This window comes from Neophocaena asiaeorientalis, unplaced genomic scaffold (assembly GCF_003031525.2).
Source record: "Neophocaena asiaeorientalis asiaeorientalis breed wild unplaced genomic scaffold, Neophocaena_asiaeorientalis_V1.1 scaffold154, whole genome shotgun sequence".
Classification (NCBI taxonomy): domain Eukaryota; kingdom Metazoa; phylum Chordata; class Mammalia; order Artiodactyla; family Phocoenidae; genus Neophocaena; species Neophocaena asiaeorientalis.
The window spans coordinates 1,842,362-1,866,699 of NW_020172982.1; the positions used below are offsets into that span (position 1 = coordinate 1,842,362).

General features: G+C 40.1%; 1 protein-coding gene across 2 annotated transcripts in view; it reads left to right on the forward strand.

Moving 5' to 3' along the window:
- Window positions 1–2,364: 2,364 nt before the first annotated feature.
- The window catches only part of RAB5A (RAB5A, member RAS oncogene family), a 30,476-nt gene continuing 8,502 nt past the window's right edge, over window positions 2,365–24,338 (forward strand). Inside the window, exons 1-2 of one of the 2 annotated variants that reach the window (XM_024742046.1) lie at window positions 2,365–2,713; window positions 5,767–6,022. In XM_024742046.1, coding sequence (XP_024597814.1) covers window positions 5,860–6,022 — 163 coding nt within the window. In that variant the 5' untranslated portion in view covers window positions 2,365–2,713; window positions 5,767–5,859. The remainder of the gene's footprint in view (window positions 2,714–5,766; window positions 6,023–24,338) is intronic. The other variant, XM_024742045.1, reaches the window with a different exon arrangement.

Sequence of the window (24,338 nt, forward strand, 5' to 3'; positions counted from 1 at the left end):
AAAAAAAAAAAAAAAAAAAAAAAAAAAAATGCAATTAAGCTCACAAATTTTGGGGAGTCCCTATGATATCAATCAAAGTTCCTCTGAAAGGAAGTTAAATCATGAATAAATTATGGTCCTGGTCCTTAAGAACTTTAAAATCCTGATGGGAATGAAAGCCTGAGGAGGAAAGTCTAGGCGGGTACTCTCTAACTGTAAAATAAGGCAGATACATATTAGAACTATTACAGACAGTAAAGTATCATGAAACTACAGGAAAAAGATAACTAAATCCAGTAGAAGTAGCCTCAGATGCCATCCAGAGGAGTTGGCATCCTGGCCAAGGTGAGACCTGCAGTGATGAGAGGCAGTGGTATTCCAAGGTGCAGAGAACAAAGTGATCAAAGATGCCAAGATGGAAACACACAGGCGACACTCTGGGAACACAGAGTAGACTGGTATGATTAGGTCACAAGGCAAGAGTTTGGGGAGAGGGAGGCTTTAGAAACAGAATGAAAGAAACATGGGTTGGGACCAGAGTTGAAGAACTTTGTACTCTATTTAGCAATTGCATATTTTTGAGTAGGAGAGTGACTGGCCAAAGTGTAAAGAATGGGTTGAAAAGGCAGGAGTGTGCATTAATTTCAGCTTGTACAAATACTACCATGGCCCAGGCTTTGGGATTAGAGCTTAGATTTGGGATTAGAGAATTTTGGGTGACAGAATGGGACAACGAAGAGCTGAAGATGATTCTGCTCTTTCAAGTCTAGGTGACTGGGAGGCTGTTAATACCAGTCACCAAGCAGAAGCACGTTTGGGATGGAATAGGTTTGGTTTGGGGCATACTGTTGACATGCCAAAACTGATGTGACATATCCTATTTCCTGATTATTCCTGGGATTGTCCGAGAGGTATCACCATGACTAACATACCATATTGGAACCACCCCTTGGGATAAAGTGCCACAGACACCGTTTGCACATGACACATAATGTTCTTGGGGTAACTGGGAGGTTGATCTGAAAGGCTGGCTGTTCAAGGGTTCAAATCACCTTCATTGCAAAATATTGACTGAGCACCGACAGGATACCTTAGGCCAAGTACACATCTAGACGATCAATACTGATGGCCACACGGCAGGGCTATAAATAGTAAACAGCAAACTGAAAAAGCAACCCTCATCCTGAGGAAAAATCGATTTAACATTCTCCCAAATTCCGAAAGGAATTTTGTTTTGTTTTGTTTCAGATGCCCAGCCAGGGACTGTTGTGTGAGATGGAGCCAAAACAGCTTGCCTTAAGTAGGTCTGCAATGGAGGCTAATGAATGTCTTGGGTTCTTTTACTGGAACTGTGCTTAAGAACTCAGATTCTGGAGCCAGCCTGCAGGTTAGAACACAATTTCATCACGTACTCCGCGGTGATTTTGGACAAGTTACACAATCTCTGTGCCTCAAATTCTTTACCTGTAAAACAGGCACGGCACATTCGTGAATACCACAGCCATGACTGAAGACTCCTGGCTGCCAGCCGCTGTGCTAGACAGCGGCGAGGACCACTTTGGGTAGGTAATATTCCAATGTAGAGGGAGGCGGACGATAGAGCTAGTTTCAGAGCGAGAGCCTCATAGCGTAGGAAGAAAATGGGATAATTCCTGTAAAGCGTTTAGTGCAGTAAACTGCGACGGGAAATTCTTTATAAAAGCTACCTATTATTTTATAACTTGCCCCTTCGCACCCAAAACAGGTAGGCTCTCAAGAAAAGCAAGTTGTTATTGAAAACGTCCCCGCCTAAAGACAACTTTCGGGGGTCGGGGGAGGATCGCATCCTCCTCCCTGGAGTCAACGCCCCTTACCTATCCACCCATCCCTAGGGACGTGTTCGAAGGCTCTCTTGTGCTAGAAAAGCCCCCACAGAAAAGCCCCTGAGCCGAGCTGGCATTGTTGGGGTGTTGCAGAGGTAGGGGAAGGGGAACTGGCAGCTAATATTCACAGAGAAAACTTCGCCGCCCCACACCGCCTGGGAGTAACAAACCCAAGCTCTCCTGGGCTCCCCCTAGAGCAGGCCGGCCAAGGAGTGCCCCCGCCCCGTCCCCGCCCTCGGCCATGGGGAGCCACCGACCGCCGCCCAGATAACAATGGCGCCGACGGGGGCGGGGCCGCGCGCGCCCCGGGGAAGCGGGTAAGGGGAGGCGGCCCGCGGCCGTAGCCGACCCCGCGGCTCGCTGGGGTCACGTGACGCGGCCGCCCCGCCCCGCGGCCCAGCCCGGACTCTTAAGGCTCTGAGAGGGGGCGGGGGAGCGGATGGAACGGGCGGACGGGGAACGACCGGAAGTGACGAAGGGGCGTAGTCCGCGACGTGCGGCGACGTGGCGGCGAGGCCGGCGCCGGGCGGCGGAAGTGGCTACCGCGCTGGGACTGGAGTGTTTGTGTTTTGGTTAGCGAAGGAGCCGGCGGCCGGCCTGAGGGGAGGAGGGAGGAGGAGGAAGATTTAGTGGGAACTCGAGCGCCGGCGGCGGCGGAGGAGGAGAAAGCAAAGAGGAAGGCGGAGCGGCGAGAGGCGGAGACGGAGACCGACGGGGGCGGCACCGCGGCACGAGCCCCGCACCGTCCAGTCTGAGGGGAGCGGCGAGACGAGGAGACGCGCCACCACCGCCGCCTCAGCCTCCTCTCGGGCTCCGCCTGGGACCTGCAGCCGGAAGCTTCGGCGCCGCGGCCCCGCGAGCTGCGGACTCAGGTAACCGAGCCGGCCCTCCGCCTGCGCGGAGCGGGTCGGGACCCCGGGTGGTCCGCGGGCCCTGCCGGCGCGGAGTCCTCCGCCCTTCCCTCTCGCGCGTCGGGGCCCGAGACTGGAGATGGGCCGAACCCGGCGTCTCGACCCGCCGGCCCTGGTGACTCATCCTTCGAGGGGCTCCGGAGGCCAGGATTTGGGGACCGGCCGAGGGAGCGACGGGTGTCACCCTGTTCCCTTCTCAAGATGGCGCCGCGCGAGAGGGCCGGAGGCCGCGGTTCCGCCTGCTCCGTCCTGGCATCCCGGAGTTGGGGGGGTGGTCTCCGGCCAGAAGCAGGCCGGATTCCGGGGAGGAGGATGGGAGAGACGGCCCAGGGGCCTGGCGGAGCCTGCCTGCTCGGGCGATCGGAGCTGGGTGTCAGTTGCTCAGGTGCTCTCGGAGGAGGAACTGGGGCTTCCAGCAGGTGTGAATTTGGGGAGCTCCGCCTACCCCCCGACTCCCTGAGCCGGGTAATGGAGGGAGGAGGCGGCTCGGGAAGCCGGGCTGTCTAGGGACTCTTGTCTCATCGTTGGAAGGTGGTGAACCGCAGCCTTAAACAACTCGGCACAACTAGGTCGCTGAACACACTCAGTGGGTAGAGCCCTTTAAACGTGCTCTGTTGTTCGCCTCCCTGGAAGCTGGTTATCCTCCTGAGACTCAGACTTTTTCAAGCTCTGAACGTCATAATTCACATATTTGGTTTTTGTTTTTTGCTGAAGTGGTGCCTAAGTGTCCAGTCAATTGCCTTTTACATAACTAGTAGGGAAAAAACCCACATGGACACCACTGCAGTAATTCAGGACAGCTCAGAAACTTTATTCTTAGTGTAAAATGGGGATAATAAAAAGAGCTCGTAGGGTTGCTGTGAGCCTAATTCATAGGATGGTGCTTGGCACAAAATAAGTACCCAGAAATGTAAGCTGCTGTTCGTTTTCATCAAAGAGCACCCAGGAGGACTTTAATTCTAGAATGCCAGGTGTTTTCAAAAGATTTAAAATGTACTTTGTGCAAAATCTTGTGCTTTTGTGAAACAAAAGTTTAAGTAGTGAATGCAACTATTACAAAATGTAACTTTTAACCTTAATGTTATGCTAACTGTATATTTATAATTAGATTTAGTTATGTTTTGTTTGAGATCCTTGGAGGGAACTATAATGCAAGGCTTTAAACCTTAAAAGACAAAGCTAAATCATAATCTTTTTTAATGGGCATCTGATGTTTTCCGTGCAGTTTTGGGAGGAGGACTGTGGAAATTCAGAGCATGTTGTCCTTGATGAGTAATTCAGTTTGCTGTTTTGTAGGTAATCAGACAGCTGGGAAGTGTTTTAGTTGCTATCGTATGTACTATCTGAAGGTGTGTTGGTGCATTTTCAGTCTACCTGACTTTCTTTTGATACTTGGTCATTATTTCATCAAAGGGGCACTTTAATTGCCAATTTTAAATCCCTGCTGTGTGTTGACCACTGTATTAGAAACTTTTTACATATATAGTCTCTTGTTTACTTCCCACAGCAGTTATGAAAGTTAGGTATAATGGAAATAGAGGCTTTGAAATGAAAGCACTTGCTCCAGCAGAAATTGGTATAGCTAGCCAGGATTAGATCCCCAAATCTGATATGTTTTTGGGGTGGTAGGAGGGTGGATGTGGGGTTGGAGCATTTTTTTATTACAGAAAATTTTTTAAATGTACAGAAGTAGGAAGAATAGTATAATGAACCCATCACCCTAGCTTCAGTTATTTTATGGCCAGTCTTGTTTTATTTACGCCCCCATTGTTTGGAAGCAACTCAGACCTATTATTTCATTTGTCATTATTTCAATACGTATTACTAAAAGGTAAGGACTCTTCAAAGCTGCTGTTTAGGTAAGGCAGAGGTAATTTTATTGCCATGAATGTAAGGTCTCATGGATGTGTTTATTAATGAGTTCGTGGTCAAGAGGGATTCTTGTATAAACTAATTTCATGGGTAAGGCAAATATCTTATTAGGTACCTAAATGAAATAGAACAGTGATTTGAGAAGGGGAATCATCAGATTTAATGTTATTAGCACATGATCAGGTTTTGATTAAAGATAGAGGAAAACTATTATGATTGATTTGTGAATAGATTGGAAAAGAGTTCTTTGAAAGTTCCCTAATTCTTTGAGATTGAAAATTAGCGTTCTTAGATAATAGTAGAAGACATAGAAGTTGCCCTTCAGGCTAGTTTTTTCTAAATGTGTTAAATAGAAAGTAACGACACATTTGTTAGCTCCAGAACTACAGAAAAGTATAACTAAATAAGACACTAATTCACTCACCACATAGAGAACCACAGTTAACAGTTCCACGTCTGATGTACTTGAGCACATCAGAAAACAGTTTTAAGTCTTTTAGGCACCAGACACACCACCTACTTAATATATTTGTTGCTCCAAAACTACCGTTAAATAAACAAAAAACATGTACTGTTTAACAGAAGCCTTCAAATAATAATGGCCAACATTTATTGAGCTGTTACTGTGTTCTAAGATCTATTCTAAGAGCTTTCCACTTATTAACTTAATTTTACTCAAAACTGTTTTAACCTAAGTACTTGAGTCACCTTTCAGGTTGCCAGGGTTTGAAACTCAGTTCTGTTGAAGCTCTGTCACAGTAACTGTGTGACCTCAAGTTACTTAACCTCTCTGTGCCTGTTTTCCTCATTTTTGAGGATTGTAATAGTCAACTTTATAGGATTGTTGAGTGGCTGTGATAAGTACTTAAAACCAGCTGGCACAAAATTGAGTCTTTGATAAAGGTTAGCTTTAAAATGTTTTAAAAGCCTTGATTACAGCATGATTTTAGGCTCAAATCTCATGCCTTTACAGTACTGACAAAGGTAGTGAGTTAAACTAAATGACACTCAGTGTCTATTAGAGGTTATAATTGTCATGCAATAATGTGTTACAGGCAGAATTTACCAAAGTGATTAATAGTAGATTTGCTTTGTTTTGCTGATTTGTATACTTACTTCATTTTTTTTTTTTTTTTTTACAGGTTTCTCTACCTCCAGAAAGAAAAAAATTGACACCTTGCATCCTGGAAGTTAATTTAAGAGACTGAAATTAGGGACTTCTTTCAAATTTGGACATGGCTAATAGAGGAGCAACAAGACCCAATGGGCCAAATACTGGAAATAAAATATGCCAGTTCAAATTAGTACTTCTGGGAGAGTCTGCTGTTGGCAAATCGAGCCTGGTGCTTCGTTTTGTGAAGGGCCAATTTCATGAATTTCAAGAGAGTACCATTGGGGGTAAGATTTTCTTTTATCCCTTCTTCATTTAATTGAATCATACGTTGACAAATAAGATTTTGCTGTTCTGATTGTATGATGATGGGTACTGAGTAGGTCACAGAGTGAAGAGCTGAGCAGCAGGCTCAAGCTTTATAACTTGGTTTTTGTTAAGGTAATGTTGTTTAATATTTCGATTTACTGGTTATCCCCAAGATGGTTATATGGAAGCTAAAACACAGATGCAAACATGAGTGGAATCAGTGTCCCCAAGTATAAGATTTGATTGATATCTTTCTTGATAATGATTAGAAGCTTCTTCAAGTTAATACATGTTTGTGCTGAATTATATTGGCTTTAGAATGAATAGTGAAAATAGTAAAAGTAAATAGTAAAAGAATTAACATTAAAATTCTAATTCTAAATAACTGAGGGAAGAGAAAAAGTGAGTGATTAATGAAGAGGGGCATGAAAGGGAAATAGGACCTGGAGAGAAAGATGGAAGGAGAGGGGAAAGAGGTAGAGTAAGCACTGCTTACAGTGTTTTTGGTAAGACTGAGGCAAGGGGACGGTAAGATACAGGACAAAGAGGAGACAACTAACAGACCATTGCTGTGAATAGAAGACAAGAAATTAGATAATTGAACCTCATCAGAGAAATCCACAACTGTATATAGCAGCGGGGCAAAACAGCCTTTTTTGGGCGTCAGTTTCATCTGCCAAATGAAGCTTTTGAATTAGGTACTGTGTGGACAGCTTTAAGATTCGTGGTATTTTGCAAGGGGTGTGTAACTAAGCAGTACCATATTTTTTCCAGGTATTTTATACGTTTTAAAGTCTTACTTTTGAAATATGTAAGGCAGATACCCATTGGCATGTAGCAACTTTTTGGAGTCCGTCTTTCAGGAGCATAACTTTATGCTATGCGTTGAGTATGTGTTCTCAAGTAAGTACACTTGAGAATTTTATTTGTAGTTTCAGATCCTCCCAATAAGATAAATTACAGAACTCTAGTATCTCCTGGCTTTTCCCTACGTACAAGAAATGTAGTAGATAAGTGGTATTTCCACTTTAATAGACTCAGCAGTATAACAGTGATTGTCAGCCCCCTCCATTTGTATATCATGTTACAGTGTGATCCCATTTTAGTATTTTATGGTTTTTATAATGGATGAGCATCAAAAGTATAGTCCATACCATGCAGCTTTTATTTTGATTCAGAAATCTTGGTATTTTAAAAAACTTTCATGAAGTGTATCACACGTTCTTTGTGGTTTCTTTGTGAATACATTTGTGTGTGTGTATACCGTTTAATAATGAAATATAAAAATATGTATACGTATGATTTAATAATGAAGTATTACCTCTCAAGCTTTAGCCTCCTCCAGAAAGCAAATTGGGCCAAAGTTAACTAGCCCACATGGTAGGAAGAGTTTTAAAGAGTTTGAGGTTATGTCCACCCACCTTAAACTGGTGCAAAAAGTTAGTCATTATAACTGCTTTTTGGCAAGTGATTGTCAGTTGCAGCATTTTCCAAAGTACATATGCATCGTAGGCAAAATACCTGGGCCGATATGTTTGGGACTTGCTATGTGCTAACCCTGCCCCCCTTCACAGTGCATATTAAAATAACAAAAACACTGAAGTACTGTAGTAAAGAACTTAACTCCTGGGAAATGTCGCCTAAAACTAGAACCTTGTTTTTGTTTTGGTTACTCCCAATTGTCTTCGAAATGTATTTTTTCCTAATGACATCTAAGGAAGGACATTTAAAAGAGAAATTTAACCCCTTATCAGTTCATCAACATAAATATACATATTCTCTGATATGTGTGTATGGGAGTGTGTATATATATATATATATATATATATATATATATATATAATCTCCATTTTCATTTAATACCAATTAGATTGTCTACATTTCATTAATGAAATTGTCAAAAAGTTTTAATTCTAACACATAAAACTTCCTTAATATTTTCTATGAGTACAGATTGAGCTGGCTTTTTAAACCAACTTTAGAAGGACTTTACATCCCAATTTCTATGTTAATGGTTACTGGCTGGATACCTTTCCACTATGTTGACCACATATTAATATCCTTAGGAGGTATGACAGTGCCATTATGATTACAGCTGTGAGCCCTGGTTTTTTTGTTTTTGAGAGATAACTGACATAATATTGTGTAAGTTTAAGGTGTAAGGCGTATTGGTTTAACTTGCCTACAATTGAGCACTTTTTTTTATGCTTTTTGCTATCAGCTCTTCACCCTTAAGGACTAGAGTAGAATCTAAGCATTTAAGGATCTCAAGGTGTGAGCTATTTAAGGTCTATAACTCGTAGGTAATATGTCTTTTTGTTTTGGCTGATGTGTGGTAAGAGCTATCTAAAAATGAACCTGGCCAGATGTTTTACATTTCATCTGTTCTTTTTCACTTAACTGTTGATGTTTAATAACATTAGTTGCAGTCTGAAGAGCTCACTTAAAATTTTAATCTCTGGTTGTGTTGTAAGGTGGAAATCATATACTGCACTCTTGAATTTGTGTATTCTAGAACCTTATATTCATCAAGAACATCAAGGTTTCTTTAGTTTATGTGGTTCTTCCTAAACACGATAGCTTGATTTAAGAATCCATGTTGTCTCACAATACCCCACCCCCCTGCCCCTTGGCTCTATAGCACTCATAATGAGATAGGTAGTTAGGTGGTGGGTTTAGCGCTTTGGGGAGTTCTAGCTTATTTGTAGGGGTTTAAAGTCTGCATGACGTTTACGTTCCCATTGTTTGTCTAAGACTAGCCCATAAGATTAGCAGGGAGCATTAGGCTCAGAGGGTTGTCATCCTTCTTGCTATTTCATCTGGAGGCGCATAGCTCTTCAGTAAATACTTGTTGGATGTTTGGACTGGCCATCTTTCATTTAACACCTTGAACACCTAAAGATTTATCTTAAGTTTTAACAAGTCTTCCACGTGATTCTAGTACATGCCAAAGTTTGAGAACCCCTGCTTTCTGTGTTCTGAGGAGCCAGTATTACATTCACACTACATATTAAAGTTCTCCCACAAATGGAATAATTGCTTTTCTTTTTTTTTTAAACTGTAGGATTTTTTTAAAAACTTACTGTTCATCTAACTCCTCCAGTTTGAGAATTTCAGGTATTATGTACTTAGTTATATTACGTATTAACCTGTTATTTCTTTGTATGGGAACCCCTTCCTGTTAACCTGCTAGGCCTCTTTAAGAGAGCATGGCTCCTTCTCTGTTCCATCAAGGATACCCTGCCTTGTCTTTACTTACGGGAGTTAGAATATCCATAGTTTTCAGTTATCTGTACTGATGCTGCTCCCTTTTATTGCCACAAATAATCAAGGACTGGTTATACACGAAATTAAAGAAATAAGTGCCTTCTTTTTTAAGCTATTTTCAGCAGTTATTAACCCTAAGTAGAGTGTCTAAAATAATTATTTCAGGGTTGTTTTTACTGGAAGAACAAAGTTTATTCTATATTTAACATCCGTCCAGTTTCCTCTAAGGGGCTACCAGGACTTGTTTTTCTATTCAGATTCAAAAACATCTGGGGGAAAAATTATTAAAATTAAGAAAAACAAGGTTGGTTTCAAAGTTATTATTAACAGTCTCTTACCTTACCTTATCAATTTACAACCAGGACCTTCTTAAGAGTCGAGCATTGTGATTAAGAAAGGGGTGGCAAGCGGCTCTATATCCACATTGTTTGATTTAAAATTCTAGCTCCAGCACATACCACGTATCATTTGAGGCAAGTCATACCCAGCTTTATTTGCGTCTTATATGAAATGGAAATAATAGTACCTAACTTGAGGTTTTTGGTAAGGATTAAATGAAAGTGCATATACATTTCTTGGCACAATGCCTAGCATTGAGTAAAATGCTTATTAAATATTAGCTATTACCATCACCACCATTACTTTTTGCTGAGTCATTTTTATCACTGTTGATATTTTTGTTGTATTGTCATGACATGACATTATTTTAGAACCGTGACTTTTCCACCTAGTGCAGAGCATTCAATTTAGGATTTGACAGTGTTAAAGAATTTTATGTCCAGATTTTCTCCTCTTGGAAGATAAAGTTTCTTATTAAAATTTATAGGAACAAATAAGATGTAAAAAACTTTATGAGCAGGTACTTCCTAAATTTGAGCCTTTCCAAAAATGGAGTTTTTGCAGATTCCTTCAAATAAATAGCATGAACATAAACAACTAAGTTTCTATAAGTTCTGTATGGTAGATTCTTGCTTAACCCTCCCACCATTTGTTGATTTTCAAAAAAGCAGTTATTTATGTATGTTACATTAAATGCCTGCTCCCCACATCAACTAAGATATTTTGGAAGTTTTCTCAGAGAGAGAAATTACACAGTTAGATAGAATATGACATGTATGTGGATACTAAATTTGCTTCCTAAACTGAAAAATAAAAGCAGCTAGAAAATTTTAATCTGAATAACTCATGTTTTTCCTGTAGTAGTAAGCTTTCTACTATTGCCCTTCACTTGTTAGCTGTAAGAAAGACTTGTTTGTGTAATTGTAATCTGTGCATTTACTTCCTTTACCTTTTTGCATCTGCATATTGTTTTCAATTAAAAGTACTTTTGAGAAAGGATAGAAGACCTAGGGACAGACCACCAGCATATAGTTTTCAATTCATGAGAAAAATGCTTTTTGAAATGTTCATTATTCTTTCTGTTAGTGAGAGTTAAAATTTGTGGGAGTTTATCTTTTGGTTCTTATTGAAAGAATATTACCTTTCTGCATAATAATTCCTTCTAGAAAGTACATATTCAGTATTTGAGATAGGTTGTATTACTAGGAGAAATTGGTAAAGATTTGGTATTTTATATGTTTGTACCAGTTCTGACCTAAAAAATTTTAATAGTCTTAACATCAGTTATTCCCCAGTTTTCCAGTTTAAAATGTTATCATATGTGGCTACTGAAGCATTGCTGTGAATTAGGAGCCAATAAGCTTAGCTTCAATCGTGGCTTCCTTTTACAAACAGCACTGTTTACACATTTATAAAATGAGAAGAGTAAGCTACATAAGGATTCTTTTAGGGCAGACTTTTTTTAAAGTGTGTACTCTCCTCCACATTAAACAATGCAATCAGTATAGTTAAACCTTTTCTTCTCTTGAAATTTATTCCACAATTTGGGATCATGAACGTCTGTTTTTGCCCTTACTTAATTCATCGATGCCCTCTGGTGTTGCTGAAGTGTTCAAAGCTGTTTGGTAGAATGATTTTGCCAGTTAGCTCTAAGTATGGTGAACTACTTCTGTTGATTCACTCATTTGCTGCTTTTATTCTGTTATTACTGGGAAATAAGATTATCAAGCTTTTCAGAAATTCATTTACGCAACAAATTTACCAAGCTCCTAGCACTGTGCTAAATATTAGAAATCAGAGTTAACCTTTCCACCTTTTGGGTCTTACACCATAGTAATCTGAGGTTACTTATATGCAGTCTTCCTTACGATGCATGCTGAATTAATTCATCATTTGGAGTTATCATTGAGAGCCTTTTGTTACCAGGCCTCTTGGTGGCAAATAGGGATGTATTAGAGTGAGAAGGGCAACAGGAGTAATTCCAGAGGCATTTGATTTTTGATCATTGGCTATTTTGATGTAAACATGAACTGCAACTACCAAATTACTAAATTCCTCAAGATGAGAGTGAAGTCACATATTGGATTTTGAAAATAAGAAATAATCCTTAGAATTTTACAAGTGTTGCAAAACAGTATTTGAGGGAAGTGCTGGTAAACAACATTCACCCTCTTTTCCAGGTAATATAGATGAGGAAGGGTAGCAGCAGGATGAGGAGCAGTCATTCGTGGTTTTTTAGCCTGTTTGCAAAGCTGAAGATAGCAGTCACTCTTTGGATTCCAAAAGAAGAGATACCTTGATGATATGGGACTGTAATCACTCTAATGATCAGACACCTTCAGCGTTTCTCAGTTAAAAAAATAGTTACTTAGGGATTTCAGTGGTTCAGTGGTTAGGACTCCTGCTTCCACAGCCAGGTGGTGCGGGTTCGATCCCTAGTTGGGGAATTAAGATCCCACTTGCCATGTAGCATGGCCAATAAAAAAAAAAAAAAAGTTATTTATCCTCACATAGAACGAGAGCCAAGAGGCTTTCCACTTAGTTGATACCAATTCTATTTGAGGTGTAATATGAATGTATCTTGGACACATAGGGTCCTTTAATATTAGAGGGCTTGAACTTGAACTTAGACAATCCTAACTTTCTCATCTATTGTATTCATAAGTAATTTGTAAATTTTAGAAAAATGTGACTTCAGGGAAGTACAGGGTAATTTTAGGGTAGCTTGTAAGGTAATTTTTAAGTTAGCTACATGTCATATGATGCAGTCATAGAGCTTATACAGCATTCTCACAGTGTCATCTGGACCTTACCATAGCTATATGAGGAAATACTAATCTTATAGATGAGGAAACTGAGGCAACAAAAGTGATTTGCCTGAGGTTTTGCAACTAAGTGACAGCTGGGATTAAAGACAGATCTTTCTGGGCTTCCCTGGTGGCGCAGTGGTTGAAAGTCCGCCTGCCGATGCAGGGGACACGGGTTCATGCCCTGGTCCAGGAAGATCCCACATGGCACAGAGCGGCTGGGCCCGTGAGCCATGGCCGCTGAGCCTTTGCGTCCAGAGCCTGTGCTCCGCAACGGGAGAGGCCACAACAGTGAGAGGCCCACGTACCGCAAAAAAAAAAAAAAAAAAATGACAGATCTTTCTTCATTGCCACCTGTATTCTGGAATTGATAAAGTTTAGGGTCAGGATATGCATGACATAAGCATTCTGTTATAAAATATGTGGTACTTGGCAGGTACAGAGCCCCTTATATATCGATTTATTGATATAAGGAAAATAATGTGAAAGTATTTTTAAATAAAAATTCAAGTCACTCATGTTCCAAAGTGAGCACCACTGTGTTCATTTTTATGCCCTCCACATGTATCACATTTTTATTATTTCATTGATTTGTTCTTATAAGTCAAATCTCAAATGGTTGACGTCGAAAAGTCTCCCTCCTGTCTTCTACCCACTTAGTTCTTTTTCCCAGAGGTAGTGTTACTTTGTCCTTGCAAAGTTACTATTATATTTAAATCTGTGTATTTTCTCCTTTTTATGCAATTTGAAACATACCAGACCTACTGTAGTATACTTTTTATTTTTCACTTTAATACTGTCCCAGTTATCTACGGCTCAGAAACAAATGAACCCAAAGCTTAGTCATTTAAAACAGTTATTATCCCTTTTGTTTCTGGGGGTTGAGTGGGCTTAGGTGATTTTCTGATGTCATGGGTGGCAGTCAGTGCTGGGGCTAGAATCATCTCAACACATCTGGCAACTCATTCTGGCTATTGGTTGGGACCTCAGCTGGGGCTGTCAGCCAGAACACCTGCATGTGGCCTTGCCACCTGGTTTGGGTTTCCTCACAGCATGATGGCTGGGTTCAAACATGAATATCCCCAAAATACCAGGCAGAGGCTGGGTAGCTTTTTATGACCTACCTCCCAGAAGTTCACATAGATAGCGTCAATTATGTTCATATCACAGGCTTGTACAGATTTGAGGAAAGAATGTCAGTGTCATGTCACAAGAATGTGTGTGAAATCTTCTGGCCATCTTGGAAAATACAGTCTGATTTTTCATATCATTTTATGAAGAGCATCCTCATTTTTTTCTTGGCTGTATCAACATTCCTTTGAATGGATCATAATCAATATGCTTTATCAGTTCTAGTTTCAGATTGCACATTGTTTTATATTTTGGGGCGTTAACAGTGCTGCATTGAATAATTTAATTCATAGTCATTTCTCACATATTCCAAGTATTTCTGTAACATAAATTCCTCGAAGTTGATTGCTGTGTCTTAGGTTATATACTTTTGTAATTCTGATACATTTTTCCACACTGCCCTCCAACCAGCAACACACAGAATGCCTGTTATCCTATTTTACTAACTCAAGGTAGTGTCATACTTACAGATCTTTGCCATGCTTATGTACATTGATCTCTGCATTTTTGGTTTTTTTTTTTTTGGTTTTTTTTTTTCCAGTATGCGGGCTTCTCACTGCTGTGGCCTCTCCCGCCGCGGAGCACAGGCTCTGGACGCTCAGGCTCAGCGGCCATGGCTCACGGGCCCAGCCGCTCCGCGGCATGTGGGATCTTCCTGAACCGGGGCACGAACCCGTGTCCCCTGCATCGGCAGGTGGACTCTCAACCACTGCGCCACCAGGGAAGCCCTCTGCATTTTTTAATGTATGTTTTTCCCATAATAGGGGCGAGGTCAAGCATCTTTTCATATTTTTAGAGCCCATTATGTTTCCATTCTCTGTGAACTATTTATAACTTCATAGTATTTTTATATAGAATCATTTATAATAGTCATACTGTTGTATTGTTTCATTTATTGATGATAATGCTCAATATCTGTATTATATTGTATTCATACTAATTTTAGTAACTGGCAATCTAATAGTGGATGTATTCTTGGAATTTTTTCTCCTCTGGACTTATTTCTGTAGGATCAATTTCTAGATGTGGTTACTGAACCAAAGTAACTTTATTTAATGATTATGGAATCAAAGGGATTCCAGTCTCTTCATCACTTTTTTCTTCCCTTAAAGATAGATATTTGCAATTTCTTTGGGCCTTGCTTGGCATAAATAATTATATTCTGGGATTACAGGTTTCCTGTAATTGTTCCTCTGGGGCTTAGTCTTCTCTGTCTCTTCTGCCTTCTTTAGCTTGCCCTTTTCCAGTCTTATATTGTAAAATACTCAGATATCAGAACTTTTTTTTTTTTTTTTTGCGGTACGCGGGCCTCTCACTGTTGTGGCCTCTCCCGTTGCGGAGCACAGGCTCCGGATGCGCAGGCTCAGCGGCCATGGCTCATGGGCCCAGCCACTCCACGGCATGTGGGATCCTCCCAGCCCGGGGCATGAACTCGCGTCCCCTACATCGGCAGGCAGACTCAACCACTGCGCCACCAGGGACGCCCCAGAACTTTTATTTTAAGCTCACTTAGTGGATAGGCTTATTGCTAAGCATTAAAAGAGTCACTTTCAAGGCCAGTAATTTTTTTAAAGTCTGGTAGATTTCCTTGAGACTTGGGAAGTATTAAGTGCTAGGTTCTTAAACCAAATGGAGAAGGGATATCACTAAGGAGAAGGGGGAAAGAGGCCTCCTTTGCAAAATAGCCAGGGCACAATCCTTGCACATTATCTTTGATTTTCTTTAGTTTGAAAATTATATGCCTGGGAGTAGAATTTTCAGCATTTCTCTTTTTTGGTGTTCTCTGAGCTTTTTGGATCTGTAATTTGGTGTCTGACATTATTTTGGGGAAATTCTCAGTCTTTATTGCTTCACATATTCTATTCCTTTCTTCTCCTTCTGGCATTCCCGTTATGACTATAGTACACCTTTTGTAGTTGTCCCACAGTCCTTGGATATTCTGTTCAGTGTTTTTCAGTCTTTATTCTCTTTATATTTCAGTTTTGGAGGTTACTATTGATAGACCTCAAGGTCTGAGGTTCTTTCCTCAGTCATGTGCAGTCATCTAATAAGCCCATCAAAGGCATTCTTTATTTCTCTTATGGTATTTTTGACCTCTGGCAATTTTGGGGTGTTCTTAAGATTTCCATTTCTCTGCTGACATTGTCCATCTATTCTTGTATTCTGTCTTTACCATTAGGGTCCTTAGCACATTAATCCTAGTTGTTTTAAATTCCCAGTCTGGTAATTCCAGCATCTCTGCTGTTCCTGGTTCTGATGCTTGCTCTGTCTCTTCAAACTGTGTTTTGCCTTTTAGTATGCCTTGTGATTTTTCTTGCTAGCTGGATATTATATACTGGGTAAAAGCAAGTGCCATAAGTAGGCCTTTAGTAGTGCAGTAAAGTGGTGTGTGTGTGGTGGGAGGAACCACTCTATAGTCCTGTGATTAGGTCTGTCTTTTAGTGAGCCTGTTTGTCTAAACAGTGAACTTCACAAGTGGTCATCAGTTTTTTTCTACCCCCCTTGGATTGAGACAGGATAGCTAGAATGGACTGGAATTAGAGATTTCCCTTCTCCCACATGGAAGGATAGAACTGGCTTGAGTTGGATATTTCTTCCCCCAAGTCAGTTAAGAGTCTGATAACACTCCAACAGGTTAACTAGTTAACTAGTTTCTCATGGGGACAGGCTTTGTTAAGAACATGCTAGTCTGGTTTATTTCAAAATGGTTCCTTTTCCTCTTACCTTGCCAGGAGCAGGCAGGGATTTTTCTCTGATATGTACTGTGAGAACCTGATCAAGTTCCTGGATGTAAAACTCACAAAAGTCTGGTGCCCCCCTCCTCCCCCATGTCTGGTGGGTTCCCCTGGAGTTTTTAACTCAGATTTGTCCATACCTAACCTCCAGCAATTTGTCAATTACAGTTTCCTACACCAGCACTGGTTTCCTCAGGTTTCAGCCCTTACATGTTGTGGTTTTCTGTATCCACCTGGCTTGTCTCTCCAGTTTGGGGGACAACAGATTGCTCTGTGACCTCACTTCTTTTTCAGATCTAAGAACAACTGTTGATTTTTCAGTTTACTTAGGTTTTCATTTGTCAGGATGGAGTGGCGACTTCTAAGCTCCTTATATGCAGAACCAGAAGTCATCTTTGCTTGCACATTATAGGAATTTTTAAAAATACTGTTTAAACTATTTAACAAAGTATCTGTTAAATGTCTTTCATGGACATATATCCCTTAAAGCTGAGTTAATTTCATTAACTTTTTCTCTTGATGTTTGTTGGGGAGCATTTGTCTGATACTAGCTAATAGCTTTTAACAACCTCTCTCTCCCCTTTCTCCCATTTCTTCACCTTTCCTCTTTGTGATGTGTGCCTTCATTCTGCTTCCCATTTTAGTATTTGGAACATGATTGTTATATAAAACCCATCAGGTGAGTAAAGACTTTAAGGATTGTGCCCTTGGTGTGGTAACCGCAGACTCTCAGCCTTGAAGGTTCAAATATTGGTTTTATCAGTTCATTCTAGGGTGATTGGGTTTGGGATACTAACTTAATACTAACCAAGTTCAAACTCCTACGACTAATTTTAAAACAGTGTACATTAATGTACTATCAGAAATATTAGTATAATAATGTTCAACTAGTGACATGTGACTAGCTTATGTCCTGGCTAGTGATTCCCTTAGAAGAGTTGGGTGGTGTCCTTTAAGAGTAACTGTCAAGCTATAATAGTAAAAGAAAAACACATTGACCTCTGTTACTCCCATATTATTTCTGAAAAACATTGCATGAATTAGTCTTTTAAAAAGTATATCTTCCTCCTAGATAATGTTGGAGAAAAACTGATCCTCATTTTGCATGACTTCATGAAGACTTCCCTATGTATCATTAATATTTTCCAAGATTGCGTTCGTTTGGCAACAATTATCTTTAGATGTTGCTTGAATGATTTTTGTTGTGGTAAAATACACGTAATAAAAATTTTACAGTTTTAACCATTTTAAGTGTGCAGTTTTATGGCATTAGGTGTATTCACATTGTTGTGCAAACATCATGTCCATCTTCAGAACTTTTCTATCTTGCCCAACTGAAACCCTATCCATTAAACAATAACTCCCTATTTCCCCACTCCGCCCCCCACCCTGTGGCAAATACCATCCTACTTTCTGTCTCTGAATTTGACTACTCTAGGAAGCTCACTCATATAAGAGAAATTATATGATAGTGTCCTTTTATGACTGGCTTTTTTCACTTAGCGTGTCATCAAGGTTCATCCATCTTGTAAACGTGTCAAAATTTTCTTCCTAAAATTTTTAAGGCAGAATAATATTCCATTTTATGTATATACAACATTTTGCTTATTTTATCCTTTGATGGACTCCTGGGTCTCTTCCATCTTTTGGCTATTGTGAATAACGCTGCTGTGAACATTGGTGTACAAATATCTTTCACATCTTTTGGACATATATCTGGAAGTGGAATTGTTGGATCATATGGAAATTCTGTGTTTAGTATTTTTGAAGAATTTCTATACCGTTTTCCACAGTGGCTGCACCATTTTACGTTCCCGCCATCAGTGCACAAGGGTTTCAGTTTCTCCATATCCTGGGAACTCTTGTTTTCCGTTTTGATAATAGATATTCTAATGGGTGTGAAGTGGTATCTCATTGTGGTATTGATTTGCATTTTCCTGTTAGTGATGTTGAGCATCGTTTCATGTGCTTCTTGGCCATGTGTGTGTGTGTGTGTGTGTGTGTGTGTGTGTGCGTATGTTTTTTGGTTTTTTGGCTATGCTGCATGGCTTGTGGGATCTTAGTTCCCTGACCAGGGATCAAACCTGGGCCTCAGCAGTTAAAGTGCCAAGTCTTAACCACTGGACCACCAGGGAATTCCCAGCCATTTATCTTTGGAGAAATGTTTATTAAAGTCCTTTGTCCATTTTTTTAATTGGGTAGTTTGGGTTTTTGTGTTGCTAAGTTGTAGGAGTTTTGTGTATATTTTGGATATCAAGCCTTATCAAATGCTTATTGGTCTTTAAGAATGAGTTCAATATGATGAGTATTTATATAAATCATCTCATAAGTTGGATTTACTTTGGGAATATGGCCATCTTTTTTTTGTTTGATTAATTTATGCCATCTATTTATTTTTGAATTTTATTTTATTAAATTTTTTATAGAGCAGGTTCTTATTAGTTATCCATTTAATACATATTAGTGTATATATGTCAGTCCCAATCTCCCAATTCATTCCACCACCATGACCCCCTGCACCACTTTCCCCCCTAGTTGTCCATACGTTTGTTCTCTACATCTGTGTCTCTGTTTCTGCCCTGCAAGCCTGTTCATCTCTACCATTTTTCTAGGTTCCACATATATGCGTTAATATATGATATTTGTTTTTCTCTTTCTGACTTACTTCACTCTGTATGACAGTCTAGATCTATCCACGTCTCTACAAATGACCCAATTTCGTCCCTTTTTATGGCTGAGTAATATTCCATTGTATATATGTATCACATCTTCTTTATCCATTCATCTGTTGATGGACGTTTAGGTTGCTTCCATGTCCTGGCTATTGTAAATAGAGCTGCATTGAACATTGTGGTACATGACTCTTATTGAATTATGGTTTTCTCAGGGTATATGCCCAGTAGTGGGATTGCTGTGTCATATGGTAATTCTATTTTTAGTTTTTTAAGGAACGTCCATACTGTTCTCCATAGTGGCTGTATCAATTTACATTCCCACCAACAGTGCAAGAAGGTTCCCTTTTCTCCACACCCTCTCCAGCATTTGTTGTTTGTAGATTTTCTGATGGTGCCCATTCTAACTGGTGTGAGGTGATACCTCATTGTAGTTTTGATTTGTATTTCTCTAATAATTAGTGATGGTAAGCAGCTTTTCATGTGCTTCTTGGCCATCTGTACGGCCATCTTTTTTCTTTCTTTTTTTCTTTTTTTTTTTTTTGGTGGTACGCAGGCCTCGCACTGTTGCATCCTCTCCCGTTGTGGAGCACAGACTCCAGACGCGCAGGCCCGGTGGCCATGGCTCATGGGCCCAGCCGCTCCGTGGCACGTGGGATCTTCCCGGACCGGGGCACGAACCCGCGTCCCCTGCCTCAGCAGGCGGACTCTCAACCATTGCGCCACCAGGGAAGCCCACGTATGGCCATCTTTTATATATGATCTCTATATTAAATTTTTACTTTGTTGCCAGGATTTTGGAGTGTTTTCTGTTTGGGCTTAATCACTGTGTACGCTTTCCTTTCTGCCCCAATCTATTTTTATCCCCTTTCTTACCTTCCTCCTTGCGTTAGTTGAACTGTAACTCTTCCAAGAATACGTGGTCTTCATCTTCTTTGCTGCCATGGTCTACTGGGTACTCTCTTCTATACACATATACAGTTGAAAATAAAAAATGGCCGCAGCTTTTATTTTGGCCGTTGTTGGCTTTTAGACCATCCATATATTCTTTTTTTAAAGATTTATCATTTATTATTTATTTATTTTATTTATTCTTGGCTGCTTTGGGTCTTAGTTGTGGCATGCAGGATCTTTCGTTGCGGCTTTCAGGCTCTTCATTGTGGCGCGTGAGCTTCTCTCTAGCTGCGGCACACAGGTTCCAGAGCGTGTGAGCCCTGTAGTTTGCAGCACACGTGCTCTCTTGTTGAGGCGTGTGAGCTCAGTAGTTGTGGCATGCGGGCTTAGTTGCCCTGCGGCATGTGGGATCTTAGTTCTCTTACCAAGGATCGAACCCACCTACCCTGCATCGTAAGGTGGATTCTTGCCACTGCACCACCAGGGAAGTCCCATAGACCAGGGGTCCCCAACCCCCCGGGCCGCAAACTGGTAACGGTCCGTGACCTGTTAGGAACCGAGCCACACAGCAGGAGATGAGCAGCAGGCAAGCAAGCGAAGCTTCATCTGCTGCTCCCCATCTTTCCCCATGGCTCGCATTACCTCCTAAACCCCTCTCCCCCAATCTGTGGAAAAATTGTCTTCCATGAAACTGGTCCCCAGAGCCAAAATGGTTGGGGACCACTGCCATAGACCATCCATATCTTTGTCTGTGTACGATTTTATCATCTGAAGTCAGTGCTCATCTGTCTGATAAAATTCATTATATTGCATTATAATACTACTGCCACTGATACTCATTTTCCCAACAAACCAATTTCTACCTTCACAGATAACTTTGATACCTTGTTCTTGATGCCAGTTGGTCAGTTTCTGCCATCTTTCTCCCTGAAGTTTGATCCAGATCCATCGAACTCAACCATTGAATTACCTGGCTCTAAAAACCTTTGCTTCCCCTACACCTCACCTCCAAACAACCTCTAACTTGGATTTTATGTTCACAAGCCCCTGATCAGCATCTGAGATGTTGAACAAGGCTCTTCCCCTCTCTAACAACTATATCCTTTCAGTTTTAATAGGGCATCAAATCCACCACTTCCATGAAAGTTTTATGTAAGGGAGAACGTAGTCATGGAAAAAAAATATTTTTTATATATATATGTATGTATGTATATATATGTATATATATTTGTGTGTGTGTGTGTATGTATGTGGGGTTTTTTGTTTTTCTTTTTTTTACTTTTTGGCAATTAAGAGGTCATTTTATTAGTATTTTAAATTTAGTTGCATCTTAATACTTAACCAAACCATCAGTGCCTTTTCACTTATACATTAGGTTATTTCTTATTATTAAATACAAAAATACTTTGAACTTAAAGGTGTGTTCTCCCTACGCTCCTGCTCCCATATCATCTTTTAGAGATTCCATGAGATACTAGGTTAACAAATAGGTTTTCATGGCTTTGCCACATGTTGGCAAAATTATTTCAAAACAGTTATACAGTATCTCCAGCAGAGCATGAGTTTTTGCTACACTCTTTTATTTTCATTTTTTAATTTTGCTAAGTTAAGGGATAATACTTAACTATTTTTGCTGTGAGGATGATTTCATTGATTACTAGTGGTGTTGATTTTTTTCTGTGCTACATGCCTTTTGTGGATTTTCTTACACATTTATCTTTGATGCTTTTGGAGTTAAGATTTATATGAGCTTTCTACATATTAAAAATTAATCTCATAATATCCACTATAGAAATTTTTCTAAATGAGTTTGTCCTTGTGTTTTGAGTGTATGATACATGTTTTACAAACCTGAAGTCTTTAATTTTTATATAATCAAACCTGATAGTCTTACAGGATTTTTGGTCAGTTCTAGTAAAGTAATTCTTTCCTATCAAATTTGATAAAATAATAAGTTGAGGGTTGGGGTGATATTGGTTCCTTGGTTTTTCCTTTTTTGCCCTTCTGTTTAGTTCGTGTAGAATCATTTTAGGTGTGTGTTTAAACTTTTTTTTATGAGTGGTTAACCTTTGGTTAATGCTATTGATTTTGGATGTTCTTTCCCTTGCCCAGTGTATTGCAGTGTCTCCTCCTTGCTTACTATTTATCGAGGTCTTACACATTATAGGCCTTTGGTATTTGCAGGTTTAACATTTACAGTTTCACCAACTCTCAGCTGACCCCAAGGTCTGTCATTCAGTAATTTGTAGTTTTGCTGAGACTGAAGTGTTACTTGCTTACTGCCAAGCTTGCAAATAGGAACTGATCGTGGAAGCCCAAAGAGGAAGCCTATTAGACAGGCCAGCACCTGCATCTCAACGCAGCTTTGTTTTTCTTTACTTGTCGTCGCGTACACAGTAACTCTCGAAGTGGTAAAAGCTGTTTCTTTGTGAAATGTGGGCCCGAAAAGAAAACCAACTGCTAGTGCTGGTGATGGAAGTGAAGAGAAAATGAAGAGGTCTAAGAAAGTGATGGTTCTTAGCCAGAAAATAGACGTTTTGGATAAATTAAAGTGGTTTTGCAGATTCAGTTAAGTTGGTGGTTGGTTAATATTGCTACAGTATTTATGTAGTAGTTTATATTTTGAGTGCTAGAATTTATTTTTACAACTTTGTAAAGGACTAGTAATGTACTTTTAGAAGCACTGAGGATTTGAAGATGTCAGCTGTACTTCACTGACTTTTATGGGGGAAGTTAAATACTTTGGTAGTATTTGAAACCTTGAGAACTTTGGGATATCTTGATGGTCTTTGTGTTATATAATGTTTATAATACTGGGTTATCCTATTCCCATATTTCTGCCCTTGTGGCACTACAGCACTTCTAAGTAGTTCTAATGTGTTTTTGACTGTACCCTAAAACTCATTCCACTGGCCTCTAATATTGGTCTTTTTTCTCCTCCCCCCCAATTATGCTCTTATTATCATATCACATTAACAGTATGGTGTTACCCAGGTAAAAAGATCTTGTTGGTATTTTGAGATTGTGTTTGTTACATAATAACTTGAGTAGAGAGAGGCCTTTTGAAATACCTATTTTTTCCCATTTGGGAACTGTATGTAGTCAAAATAGCCCCCAAATAGTTGTACATATCTTTCATGGACTTCAGCAAACTTTTTGGACATTTATATGAACTGAGATTTATTTTAGATATTGAATATGGACAAGAATAGCTAGTTTCTCAAGGAACTTCCTAGTCTAGGAGAAGATAATGTAAACCAGTGATTATAAAGTGTGAAACATGTTCTTGCATAGGGAACTCTGGGAGCACAAAGGTAGGACCTGCTTAAAAGGGTGTGATGAAGGATGGCTTCTGAGAGGAGTTGAGTGAATTGATTGTTCTTATTCTTTGTTAATTTGATAGGGATCCAGTCTCCTTCCAGCATAACACTGAAATCTGGTCACTGCCTGTGTATTGTAAGGCTGTTTCTTTGATCTGTTCCAGCCAATTTAAGGAATTTACTATCTGCTTTATTTTAGCTGACGCCTTTGGATTTTCATTTCAGGCTTCTTGCCTCTTCCAAATAATGTCTCTTTCCAATAATTTATTACTTTAATTATTATAAGAATATCTGAAGTGATATTACATAATCGTGATGGTGGACATTCTCTTCTGGTTTCTAGGTTTAGAGAGATTGCCTAAGAGCTTTGTGCAAAATGCAGGTTTCAGGCTTAAGGATGGAATGGACACTTGATACATTTTTTTAAAATTTATTTTATTTATTATTTTTGGCTGTGTTGGGTCTTCGTTGCTGCATGCAGGCTTTCTCTAGTTGCAGTGAGTGGGGGCTACTCCTCGTTGCGGTGCTCAGGCTTCTCATTGCGGTGGCTTCTCTTACTGTGGAGCACGGGCTCTAGGCGGGCGGGCTTCAGTAGTTGTGGCACGTGGGCTTCAGTTGTTGTGGCTCGCGGGGTCCAGAGCGCAGGCTCAGTAGTTGCGGCGCATGGGCTTAGTTGTTCTGCAGCATGTGGGATCTTCCCGGACCAGGGCTAGAACCCATGTCCCCAGCACTGGCAGGCGGATTCTTAACTGCCTGGTGGTGCAGTGGTTGAGAGTCCACCTGCTGATGCTGGGGACACGGGTTCGTGCCCCGGTACTGATTCTGCATGAGAACTTTTCGTGACTGGGAAAAAGTGACATAGTACTTTCTCGGTATCCTTTATCATAAATACAGGATTTTTAAAAATGGATATTTTTGCTAATTTTGGATGGTAAAAGAAGTTTGAATTGGAGTATGTTTTAAATATGACTAGCCAATTGTGAGAATTCACAGAACCCTAATAGAATTAACTCAAAATAAAGAAATTTCCAATCATGATGGTTGCAAAATTGAGAAGATTATAGTTTTGTTGATACCAAACCCAGTACAGCAGTCAGTTGACCTAATAAAAATAGCACAGAAAATAAAT